The 13,166-nt window shown below is 43.4% G+C and overlaps 1 protein-coding gene across 1 annotated transcript in view; it reads right to left on the reverse strand.

The window, feature by feature from the left end:
• Window positions 1-11,805, reverse strand: part of plppr3a (phospholipid phosphatase related 3a) — a 22,076-nt gene extending 10,271 nt beyond the window's left edge. The window contains exons 1-4 of the mRNA XM_061062873.1: window positions 11,113-11,805; window positions 3,170-3,273; window positions 2,514-2,699; window positions 949-1,078 (exon numbers count right to left, since the gene is read on the reverse strand). Of these exons, the coding sequence (XP_060918856.1) occupies window positions 949-1,078; window positions 2,514-2,699; window positions 3,170-3,250 (397 nt within the window). The 5' untranslated portion in view covers window positions 3,251-3,273; window positions 11,113-11,805. The remainder of the gene's footprint in view (window positions 1-948; window positions 1,079-2,513; window positions 2,700-3,169; window positions 3,274-11,112) is intronic.
• Window positions 11,806-13,166: the final 1,361 nt, after the last annotated feature.

Here is a 13,166-nt window from a genome sequence, read left to right on the forward strand (position 1 = left end):
GGAATGTTCTTGCTCAACGATGAAAATGTGTGATCAACGTGAACGCAGAGGTGCTTCACAACAGGCAAGGCAGGCAACTGTTTGGGACCCCAGACCAGTAGGGGGGACCCTGAGGGCTGACCATTGTTAAACTACAGCAGTGGCTGTAAATGTGCAAATTTTGCAATGACAGTAGGAAAACCTCCCTGAGGGGGGCCCCATCTGACAGTACTCACTGTCATTGCCCTGCTTAGCGTAGCGTGCATTATAAATGCAGAAGAGCAGACATGAATGTTCTTGCTCAACCATGAAAATGTGTGTTTAACGTGAACCCAGAGGCGCTGCTTCACAACAGGCAAGGCAGGCAACTGTTTGGGACCCCAGACCAGTAGGGGGGACCCTAAGGGCTGACCATTTTTAAACTACAGCAGTGGCTGTAAATGTGCAAATTTTGCAATGACAATCGGAAACCTCCCTAAGGGGGCCCCATCTGACAGTACTCACTGTCATTGCCCTGCTTAGTGTTTCGTGCATTATTACTTTAAAAACCAAAGTTTGTCAATGAAAGGCAACAAAGAAAAATGAAGAGGAGTTATCTGTCTATAGGAGAGAAAAAATAAATGGGAAATAAGAAGAGAATGCATCAGGGCACTGGCAAACAGAATGGAGATGAACGCTGGTTAGAGGCCCCCCCAATTGATATTTGACTATAGTGCCCCAATAGTCTCTTGAATCGCCACTGCGTGAAAACATATTTGTAAAGAATCAAAGCTTATAGTCAAGTATGATAGCTTAAAAATCACTATACCACCAGCAACTATACCACCTCTAATTTTTCCCTGGAGCAACTCCTCAAAGCTATTCACTAACCTTTAAAAATGTTGCGGATCAGAATTTTAACTTTAATTCATAAAAAAAAAAAACTACAACTACAAAGAAGAGCCCTAAAGGATTGGTGGGTGGACGTACCGACAAAGCGTACGGTTCTGCGTAGGAAGGAGTTGAAGCTGCAGCCTCCAGCGTTGATGCTGCTCTCCGACTTGGGACAAGACTTCAGTTTGGATTGCATACAGTACATCAGGCCCTCCCCCATCATAATCTGTGAAGAGAGAAGACGGTAAAAGGTGAGAGACGGGCACAATTTTGAAGATCCCCCCCCCCCCTTTTTTTTGTCACATAAAAATGAGCAGGGAGGGCCAGAGAGAAAAGAGGGAAAAAGGTGCTGTTAGCATCAAATATCCATTCCTGTGATTGTGATCTACAGTGAGCGAGAGGCACGGACAGAGAATGGAAGCAAGGTGCTATTGAATAGAGATCACTTCCAATCAGAGTGATAGATGAGTGTTGGAGAGGTCTGCTCGTTTCCATGCTGCTGATGGATTAGCAGTGTGAGTGTGTGTGTGTGTGTGTGTGTGTGTGTATTGATTTGGAAGGCCTATGGCATGTCCGATGGTGGGTATTGGAATGTCAGGTGTGTATTTATCAATGTTTGCATTGATTCTGCATTTCTGAGGGGAGATTGAATTTGCTTTGCGAGTGTTTGAGAAGCTGCACGTTTGTGTACCTGTGTGATCTATGTATTTGTCTTCTTCTGTGTGATTTGAGTGGAACCCACAGACAAACATTAGATCACTGATTCCTCTGTAATAACAGTATTATGGCTGTGACTCCAATATGGGGAGATTTTGTTCTTGGAAAGCTTCATTAGTCAACATTTTTACATGAGTCATGGGTTTAATGTCACTCAGTGACAAGCCCACCAGAATTTCTCGATCAACTCGCTGTGAAGCTTTTTTTTTTAGCTTACTGTTTTGAAGTCATTTCTGCTTTCATCAGTTTAGTTTATTGATGAAAAATGTCGATAAATTGACACAGCAGAAAATCAAGTAAACGGCAAATGATTAGCAAGCATAGACACTTTTAAATAAATGCATCTAATGATGAAGATCTTTTCTAAGGAGTTGGTAGAAACCAAAACAGAGCAAAAAAGGAACACTATCCTTAACTTACAGTCACCAGGAGGTCAGACATTTTTCAGACTTCAGTGTAGAAACCATTTATTTCATTTCAAACTTTTATTATAACATATGAGCTGAAAAACCGAAGACATGTATTCCCTATGACTAGGCTGTGGCTGAGTCCATATTTAAATGGTTTGTTGAACACAAACAGTATCATGTAAAGGTCCATAAGTCAAGCTATCTCTGGAGGACATTTATTTTATGCTGTAAAATTTGATATCCAGTCCCACAGACATCCATCACTTGAAGTAAGATAGACTAACATAAAAACGCACGTACCTGTGAAACAGCATTCAAAGACTTGACCAATGTTTTTTTTTTCTGACTCTGACAAACAACTGGTACAAATATAAGATAATTCAATTAACTTATTTTCATTTTACCTGGAAACGTCCCCTTTAACCCCACCAACAATCTGCCTGTGTGTGTGCGGTGTGTGTGTGTGTGTGTGTGTGTGTGTGTGTGTGTGTGTGTGTGTGTGTGTGTGCGCATGTGTGTGTGTGATTGACTTACGGATGCTGCAGGACCAGCGAAGGCCAAACTCAACAGCATCAGCAGCGGGATGAGCTCATCACCCGTTTCCACGTAGGGCATGGAGAGGTCACGGTCATGGCAACGGAAGCCCACAATGGCCGGGGCCAACACATCTGTCAGCTCCAGAAAGTACAGGGACACCAAGGAGGACAGGACGATGGGAAGCTACACGGGTATGCACACGCCCGACACGCACACGCCCGACACACACACGCACGCACGCACACACACACACACACACACACACACACACACACACACACACACACACACACACACACAATCCCACAAGGACAAGGACAAAGAGTGACTAGCATTTAATATTTGCTTTGAAAGAAGTGATTCATCCACTGTTTATCTCATCTCTCATCTAATACACCTTCACACAAACACGCACACACAAATGAGATGAAGAAAGTGATGACACCATCATATTGTCTGATGAAACGCATCAAACTGCTTTCGGGAGAGGTCAGATGCATCATGACACAATCAGCCTAAAATCTGACTGTTAAAATGACTCTACACAGCAGAGAGAGTGACTCAGCTTCTGATTGACACAGTAAATATAGTGAGTCATCTCAACCAAGCAAAACAAATCTATCTATCAATACATCTAATCTGTCTACACTCACCTCTACGAAATAAAAGCATGGCAGCAGCGTCATGCTGTCTTTGGGCGGCTTCTTCTTGGCTTTGTTTTTGGGGGACGTCATCTTCGGGGTGGACCATTCACAGCCTGACGGGAAAAGAGATTTGAAGATGAGTTTCAGAGCACTTTTATGGATTTATATCACCAACAGGTGTAAAAGCAGCCAAAAAAAGAAAAAAAAAGTCCACGTTTCTGCCAGGCTTAGAAATATCTGATGAATGAAACATAGGCACAGTAAGTTTTCAAAGGCTGTTTCATGCTCAAAGGTTTAATGTTGAAGAAATGAAAATGAGTTAGTTTAATGAGTAATACCTTGCAATAGTCAGCAGAAATTAAACTGTGGTCTGTGCATATTTGTAAGTGTTTTTGGTAATGAGGTGAATTAATTCTTTCACACCCATACACGTCGAATAATTAAGCCCATAACTCGGCACTTGCACTTTTAATGACCCCACAGAGTGATTTTCTGACATGTTGCAGGTTATTAAGATGCCCTAAGTTGAAAAGTAGGGGTTGAAGTCGTAGGGTAACTCAGGATACAATATGATACTATACGATACGTTACGAAACAATACGTTACCAAACGTTACGAAACACTACCAAACGTCACGAAACTTTACGAAACATTACAAAACTTTATGAAACATTACAAAACGTTCCAAAACACTACCAAACGTTACAAAACATTACCAAACATTACCAAACATTACGAAACATTACAAAACTTTACGAAACGTTACAAAACATTACCAAACATTACGAAACTTTACAAAACATTACAAAACTTTACAAAACATTACAAAACTTTACGAAACGTTACAAAATGTTCCGAAACACTACCAAACGTTACGAAACATTACGAAACATTATAAAGCTTTACGAAACAATACGAAATGTTATGAAACATTACGAACATTGCAAAACATCCCGATAGGTTGCGAAACGTTACGAAACGATATGAAATGGTACGAAATGTTACGAAAAGTTACAATACAATATGTGATATATTTGATACATGATTCTTGGACCAAGATAAAGCCCTCTATGGTGATCCTGATATAAATGATTTATTGGAAGAGAATCACATGATCACTCATCATGATAACTGATTTAGTGCCCCTAAAAAGGTAAATTGCAGCACAAATGCGACCTGCACTGCAATTTAGTGACAGTTTCATCTTATCATGCTTTATCTCTTAACTTCTTTTTGCTGCTGTCCGATTTTATCCCGCTGTCCTCTTTTTCTTCGTCTTTTAACCCCGCCTTCAACTTCTTCTATTGCCATCTAACTCTCTCATGTTGCCCTCATTCATGTCATTAGCAGCACTGTGAGGAGTCATGAGGTGGTAAAGTGGTGTGTCCAATTGGTGGTGGAATCAGTTAAGAGCAAGGTCATTTTTAAAATTAATTTTAATTAAATTGCAGCATCGATACTTTGTCCCACCCCTTTTGAAAAAGTACGTAGAAATCTACAGACAGAACAAGAATTCATTTAAAAGGAAGCTTTTAACTTCCATGAGGGAACACACTCTAAATGTATCCCCCTCACAAACACACTCGCATACGTCTCCTGCTATCAGTAACCTGAAGGCGATCAGAGGCCTCAGAGAGAAGGAAGAGCCAAGGGCCCAAATGGAAAACTAAACAGAGTTAAATATTCACATCTCTCCCTCCAGCTCCCCGTTTCTCTTCATTTTCTGCCTGTACTCCTATCTGTGCATCTCTATTCTTTATCCATTCCCCTCCATCTCTATCACTCAATCTCATGCTCATAACCTCTCCCACCTCTCGCTGTGTTCCATTTTACTTATCACTCTCTAAATCACAGTTCATCTTCTCCCTCTACTGTGCCTTCATTTTACACTTTTCTCTTGACGTTTTTTTCTCTCTCCTATATTTCATCTTGCTTCCTACCAAACGTTTCTTTCATTTGTTTGTTAACTTGACTTTGAATTCGATTAAATTGTACTAAATTTTCAGGGTCTGGTTGGTTTTGCTCAAAACAGTCAGCTGTGTCACTCCTCTAAGCCCCTGTGAGGAGTTTTTAGCTGGTAATGAAACAGAAATATTAAAACTGATGCCTCCGAATGACCCAAAAAAGCAAACAAGACCACCAGGTTTAAAGATTCAAGATTTTGTACATGCCTGTCACACCTGCTGCACGGTAGGTGTCAGACGAGGCCATTGACAGCAGCTACAGAAATTGCCATTTCAAAAATGTATTGTGTTTGTCCAACTGAAACTGGAGTCCCCCAAAATTGGACCCAAGTGATTTAACCATGCCCTACAAACGCTTAAAACTGGGTGTCGAACAAGAATGCATAAGACAGCCGCCGTTTTTTGCTGCCTTTGGATATCACCATAAGCACGACAGATAGCGTGCTTCTCAATGTTACTAAATGTAAAGTGTAGAGTACGTATGAAATGTACAGAGCTGTAAAGTTGTCCATGTTTTCTCTATTTGACATACAACCAGTTTACTGCTCGCTAACTCGTTTGTCAATTGTTTGGCGTCTGACGTAATAGGTCAACTGGAAGAAGGTCAACTGGAAGAAGGTCCAATTGTAACTAGTTGAAAGGGGGCACTGTAGCGGAGTCAGACATACTTCCGTCAGTGAATCGATTCTTCTTCGATGCGTCTATACTGGGAGAAGGACAGTGGTCCAATGAGATGCCTTAATCGAACAACAACCGTAGCTCAACTTAAATGTGCATGTAAACTTACTGAATGGGAGTTGCACATAGGACATTTAAAATGAAGAACGTTGAGATTTTGTGGGAAAAAGACACACCGAATCGTCCCACTTTGTAGCGTTCACCAAAATCAACACAACCTGAAAGTTCCCTCACAGGAGCTCTACCATATACAATTGAAAATGGGTTTCAGTGGAGCACTTGGTCGCCTATGTTTGTGTATTTTGCCATTTTTTACTCTGAGTTTCCCTTGATTTAGTCACACATTATTTTCCGATAAAGGCTGGTTTTAAAGGAACATGAATTGAGCTGTTCTGAGGCTTCAAACCAAAACACATTACCCTGAAAGACCCTTCAACTGGCTTAAAGTTATCTAGGCATTTCAACCTTTTTTTTTTTTCTGGCTTTGACGTTCTTTTCCCTTCTTTACTCTCGCTCCATCTTATTTGCTAAGCTGTTTTTATTGCTCTCACCTGCTCCAAACCTGCCCTTCGTTCCTGTCACTCTTAAGTCTCTTTCTACAAATCCATCCCCCGCCGTCTCCACCTTACACCTTTTCCTTCTCTTGCTATCTGTCCCTCCATGTTAACACCCCCTCTCCCCTTCTTTTCCATCTCCTTCCTCCTTTCTCAGCGTCTGTCTCTCTCTCTCTTTCTCTCCCAGATAAAGAGGCCCTGACCCTGAGGCGGTGTACGGCACGGAGAATCAAAGACTTCTACGGTCTAATTTCCATGACCGCTAGAAATCAAGAGGAGAGGAGAGGAGGAAAGGAGACGAGAGGAAAGAGGAGCAGACGAGAGGAGCGGTACGGAGACGGGAGGAGAATAGGAAAGAACAGGGGACAAGATAAGCTGAGATCAAAGACGTAAGGAAGGGAAATGATACAAAAGAAGAGCAGAAGACTGTAGCTTCAGTTTGTGTACTTCTGCTAGATGTGTACATCTGATGGGGGAGGGAGGTTAGTATGGAGGGGGGGAGAGGATCAGAGACAGGGGGGGATATTGGGATGGATGGATTCCAGTGTAGCTGAAAGCAGCTTAGGAAGACACAGAGTCCTGGGTGTCACTCTCCCGGACCCTTGGTCTCAGTGACCTACTCCAGTCATCATTTAAACCTCAACCCCCTAACTCACAGCACACACACACGCAAACACACACAGACTCACACACACACAGACACACACACACACAAACACACACAGACTCACACAGACACACACACAAACACACACATGAAATGAGCCTCTTTAGTGAAGAAAAGGCCCTCGTTTATCTATCACACCAGCATTTGTCCTCTGGGGCACGACATATGTGTGTGTGCGTGTGTGTGTGTGTGTGTATTTATGTTTATTTGTTTGTGTGTGTGTGTGTGTGTGTGTGTGTGTGTGTGTGTGTGTGTGTGAGAGATTGCAAAGTGTTTGCGTGCACAGTCTGAGCATCTCTCTGCTGGTGCTTGCAAACATGTCAGCAGTGTTTGCATGCGTTTGTAGTTTAGGCAGTGTGTGCACATTTCGTGTGTGTGTGTGTGTGTGTGTGTGTGTGTGTGTGTGTGTGTGTGTGTGTGTGTGTGTGTGTGTGTGTGTGTGTGTGTGTGTGAACGAGATGGGTTGTATAGCCTGAGGTAGACAGCAACAGTCCGTCAGAAGGGAGGAAGATACAAGACTCAGTGACCAGACTCACAGAGAGGGGGCGGAGGAGGGGTGTTTGAGGGAGAGTCTAGAGCAGTAGTGTGGTGTTGTGTTGCACAGTACAGTGTAGTGTGTGTACTCCAGGCGTGTGTGTTATTGAGAAGTGTAGGTTATGATGATATGGTGTAGTATAATATGCAAATATGCCCAGTAGCCTATACAAGTGCACTTTTTATTGTTTTACTTCCTTTGAATGCTTCTGTCTGGATTTGACTACTTTTTTAAATAGAAATATTTTCTCTCTTTAACGCTTTATTTTCTTCATTGTTCCGACCCCTTTTTCATTCTCTTATCTCATTTGATAGCTTCTGCTAGGGGTGTTGAAATTAATCGTTTTTGCGATGCAGAAGTGGACAATTCTGCATCGACACAGTGACAGAACAGTATCGATTATTGCACACTGACGTTGCTTGTAGAATCTCCAGATACAGCTGGACCTATATAATTCATTTATTGTGGGTTACAGTGTAAAGACCTTTACATTGACATTGATTTCTTCAGCACTTTCTAAAATAATATAAATTGGAGTTCGTATTTATCTGACTGCTTGTCTCCATTGATGAAAAAGTAGCCATCTGAGGTATTATAGAAAATTGAGAATGTGACTGATTGTGATATCGAACCGAATCGTGACACCAGAGAAGATGTACAGCCCTCGCCTCTCCCCCTTCTCTTTACTGTTAGTGTTTCTGTCTTTTATAATTGCTCATATGCTCTTGCATCTTTGGTCACCTTGGTCTCAGTGTAAGTGGCTGGGTTCTTGTGATGTTTGGGTTAATAATATTGGTCAGACTTTTTGGCTGGTTCTTTTACATTTGGTTTCTTATGCTTTGTTCTTCTGTATGCCTCCATATGTATGTCAGAGCACTTAACCCCTGATTTCAAAGGTTCTATAAATAAAGTTAATGTCATATATATTATTTTTACACTGAAATATACACACCGGCGACAGATTTGAGGAAAACTGTGTGTCGGACCACCAGAAAAGCCTGTTTAGTCTTTTGATCTTTGTTCAAGCATGATTTGGAGAATGATTTCTAACATTCTGATCAAAGAAAGTCCTGAAGGTGTCAAGACCAGTGACTCAGCTGAACGCCTCTCTTCATCCTCATTAAATCATTCAGTGACCTCTCATGCCCTGTTGAAAAGCATCTCCACTCTCTCATCCCCATTACCATATTTAAAAAAAATAAAACCAGACTGTTTGGAATGGATCAGAACTAAGCAGACAATTAATGAGTCAGCCGACAGAAAATAATCTGAAGCTATTCATCATCAATGTCATTTCTGAGAAAAAGAGCGTCAACTAAGGCTGGCTACACTATACGCAATTTTCAATTCTGAACCGATTCTAAAAGCAGGGAGACCACAAGGACAACCGATCTTTAACATTATAATCCTCCAAACACACACACTGAACGACTGGGCTGGACAGCGAGAATTCCACCATTTGTAGTCACAATTTCGTAGTAGCAATTCGACAGACACGAGATCTCACAGAAACTCGCGTGATCAAACGTGACCTCAGAAGAAATGTAAACATGGAGGAACGATTGACGTCGTCAGCTAGCTGTACAGGCGTCAATCAGTTTTGCAGCAAACAACGGAGAAAGAATATTGTTGAATCTGGCTGAGAAGACGGTATAGGTGCTTTATGTTCACAGCCACGTTTGTGAGCTGTCTGATTGGTGACTCGTCCTGGTCCGCTCTCCTTGGTTATATCCCATCGGAGGCAGCTAGGTATGGAATGGTAATTATCAAATAGGTTTGATCGGGGAGGCTCAGAGTCGATCAGGAGCAGTAAAGTAATGGTATTGACACCACCACTTGACGATTTTTTGGACAAATAATGGGTTACTACAAGGCTCAAAAACACAATCCCCCTCCAAAGATCGGGCCCAAAATCTGATCGGGATAGTGTGTAGCCGGCCTAAGTTTTATGTTCTTAAACGTTGGAGTTGGATTTGCTGCTTTTCTTTGTGTAATATGAGAGTAAACTTGATATTAGAGCTGCAACTAATGAGTATTATCCCTGATGATGAATCTGTTTATTATCATCCCCTTTCATTCATTCATTGGTTGTTTTCCGCCTTTAAAGCGAATTACACAATGTTGTTGTTCCCCAAAACCAAAAATAACATCTTTAGATCTCTTGTTTTACCAGCAACCCAAATATTCGCTTCAGTGTCTTATATGAAAAAGGAAACGGAGAATTTATACAGTTATGAAAGTGGAATCAGAGACTTTACTAGAAAATTACTGAAACATATAAACCATATTCTATAATTGCAAACTATTTGATTTACTAAAAGTTGCAGCTCAACCTGAAATCTTTGGGTTATGAACTGTTGCTTTGACTGAACTAGAAATCCTCACGTGCCCTTTACAGTATTGAGGTCATTATTTTCGTTTTAATCAAGAAAATCGTATTCCGATGAATCAATATTGACAAAGATCATCACTTTCAGTCATATAAATGAAAAGTGGGGCAAAGGATTTTCACTTTTTTTGGATTTGGACGTTAGGGAATCTATCTAAAACTATTTCTTCACAGCACTGTTTTGCTCAGTGTTTTGATGGGGAAGGATTATCCTTCCATCTGACATAATAACAGTGTTGGAAAGACTGAGTCATGCAGAAGGAAAAGAGAGTTCTTCTTTGAAAACTTTTACAATTCTAAAACTTTACAATTCTAATTCGGTGATGTTCAATCCAGAAAAGCACCCAATTATATGTCAGAAGAAAATCTATTCAGCCTATTACCACATATCTAATGGATTCCAAGGTCTCTCCCTCGGGCCATTGACGAAGCATTAATCAGAAAGTTAAATCGCTTGCTCTTTTATTGACCCCTGGCTCACAAACATGAAGTTGAAAATTGCAGAATGAAATAATCATAAAGTGCAACAGGACAGGTTATCTATTGTCCGTCCATTATTTACTCATCCATGCATCAGTCCAGCAGGAAAGTTACAGTGCTGGCTGCAGATCCATGTCCTCTGCAGGGCCCCGAGGAGGCACATACACAGCCATATGCTCGACTTGATGAGGAGGAGGGTTTAAAAACACTCAGCTCATCACCTGCTTGTACGCTGATGGAAACAGTTCAAACATCGCTCTGAAATGCCTATAATCCTAATTGGATTAAGTGAAATCAAATGACTCAGGTTGGAGGCGATGGCTGCATCTTTTCTGGAGGGAACACGCGTTGTTTCTTCACATGCAATTTTGCTTAACTTGCTATTTTCTCTCTGTGCAAATCATTGGAGGTTAGAGTAGCCCATGCACTGAATGAAAAGGAGCCACAGTCAAAAGGAGCATACTCCTGCACAGGGCTAAAAAAAAATGATAACACGTTCGCTGTTACACTTCCATAATCAGAAATCACCAGATGAGATCATCAATTATGGAGACGTGAAACCCATGTGCTGAGGAGCGCGGATGGGATGCTGCTGGTGGATGCATGCAGAAGGTAGGAGGAGGAGGGGAGAGAGAGAGAGGGAGAGACACGCCACAAAAGCCGCCGGACCAGCCCGAGCACTCACCTCTGTCCCGGGGGCTCCGCGAATTCACCGAGTCCCGTCGCCCCCTTCCCCCCCGGCGTGGTCGCGCGTGCTGCTCCAGTTTGGCGGCGCAGGCTCCCTCTTTATGGTTAATCCATCTCCATGCGTCTCCCCGAAAAAAATCCAAACACACCTTTCTCACTAGTATTTTAAGACCTCTGAGTGAGGCTATTCTGGGGAGGAGGCTCGGAGAATGCGGGGGGTTGGATGGGGAGTAAGTGGGTAGACCAACAGAGGAGGAGCAGGGATGGAGAGAGAGAGAGAGAGAGAGGAGGGTTGCTGATGGTGGAAAAGTCCAATTTGCTGCACTTGCTTGCTAACGCGCTCCTCTTCCTCCTCTCCTCTCCTCTCTTGGCTTTTGAAGAAGTGAGAGCTTCACGTGCGTTTTCCCGGTTCCTCCCCTTCACTTACACCTGCAGGTTCTCCTATTTCCCATTGAACAAGTCACTCGATCAAATTTGAAATCCCAGAAAAAAAAGAAGCTTATTTTGTACGCAAGGCATCCGTCACACGGTTTTTCGGGTACGCAGTCAGCTTCACGGTGTGTGTGTGCGCACACACACATACACACACATGCACACACACACACACACACACACACACACACACACACAAAGGCAAAAGACACGGGGGCCGAGCAGGGCTGTGGAGGCGAGGGGGAGGAGAGAGAGAGAGTGTGTGGTGTGTGCGCTTATACGATGGGGGGAGGAGACAGTCTGGTCCACACACACACACACACACACACACACACACACACACACACACACACACACACACACACACACGCACACACACACGCTCCCCTCTCCTTCACTCCTTGCTTGGATTCCTGTTTCGGGGCGACCGCCGAGACAAAGGGCTGGATTCTGGGAGTGTGTGTGTAAATGTGTGTGTGTATGTGTGAAGTAGCTGAACGCAGCCTGCGCATGTGTGCGTAAAAAGCAAAAGGGGGGGGCGGTTTTTGGAGATAACCTCTCGTCTATAATCGAGAGCCAATTTCACTGTAATTACAATATTAGCCACGGCATCAGATACGCCTCGAGCGCCTTTAAGCAGCACCACATGTGTTTGCTCTTCCCTGAACTTCTGCCTCTTGTTGAGGTGCCGATGGGCTCAGATATGTCAGCCTTTGTTTACCCTGTGAGAGGGTGTGGCACGGTCTGACCACTGTGGTGCATTTGGATTCCCCCCCGGTGTAGGAGTCGGGCGCACGCTCACTTTAATAGCCCTACGTTACGTGGACTACATTCACATTGAGATCACAGACACCTCCGCGATTCACTGACTCGCCACGGGTGACACTGCGGCGATTAACATCGGAGAGGCGGCTGTGTGCGTTCACGTTTGCGCGAGTGAGTGAGGGTGTGTTTTGCGGCCCGTCAGTTCAGGAGCATGTGCGTGGGTGAGGAGATGTTCTCCGTGAAGGATCTATATCTTTTCCACCCCCACGGTTATCAATTCTTAATGGGGCTGATAACTGAACTTAAACGCCCAGTTAGCGCCCATATTTCTTTTTTTTTTTTTTCTTTAGTGATACCTTTTACGTCACAATTAGAAGTTGTGATACATTCAGGGACACTTGCAGCAGTCATGTTATTATTACCTGTGCAAACTAATTTGAGCAGGAGGAAGTCACTTCCTGACCAGCCTCCAATTGTTTTACACTCATTCACATATTTGCCCACAGAGCACCTCCCTCCCTCCCTCTCCTCTCTCTCCCTCTCCTCTCCCCCCCCCCCCCCCCCCCCCTTCTCTCTCCCTCTCTTTCAATCTCTGTCATTTGGCTCTGTGTCGCTGCTGCTCACTGCTACATGAATGGGGGCGCCCCATTTGGTGTTGATCCTGTCTCCGGTTGCCAGGGAGTTTCTCTGGTTCTCATGGGGTACTCCCTTGTGTCTGACTCCCCCTCCTCCTCCCCCCCCCCCTCCCAGAGCCCCCCACCCAGACATCATCATCACACACACACATAGACACACACTACACACACTGCCACCCCACCAATAACACCCAAGGGTTGGTCACAGCTGGCAGCAGCT

This window comes from Labrus mixtus, chromosome 18 (genome assembly GCF_963584025.1).
Source record: "Labrus mixtus chromosome 18, fLabMix1.1, whole genome shotgun sequence".
In the NCBI taxonomy this organism is placed as follows: Eukaryota; Metazoa; Chordata; class Actinopteri; order Labriformes; family Labridae; genus Labrus; species Labrus mixtus.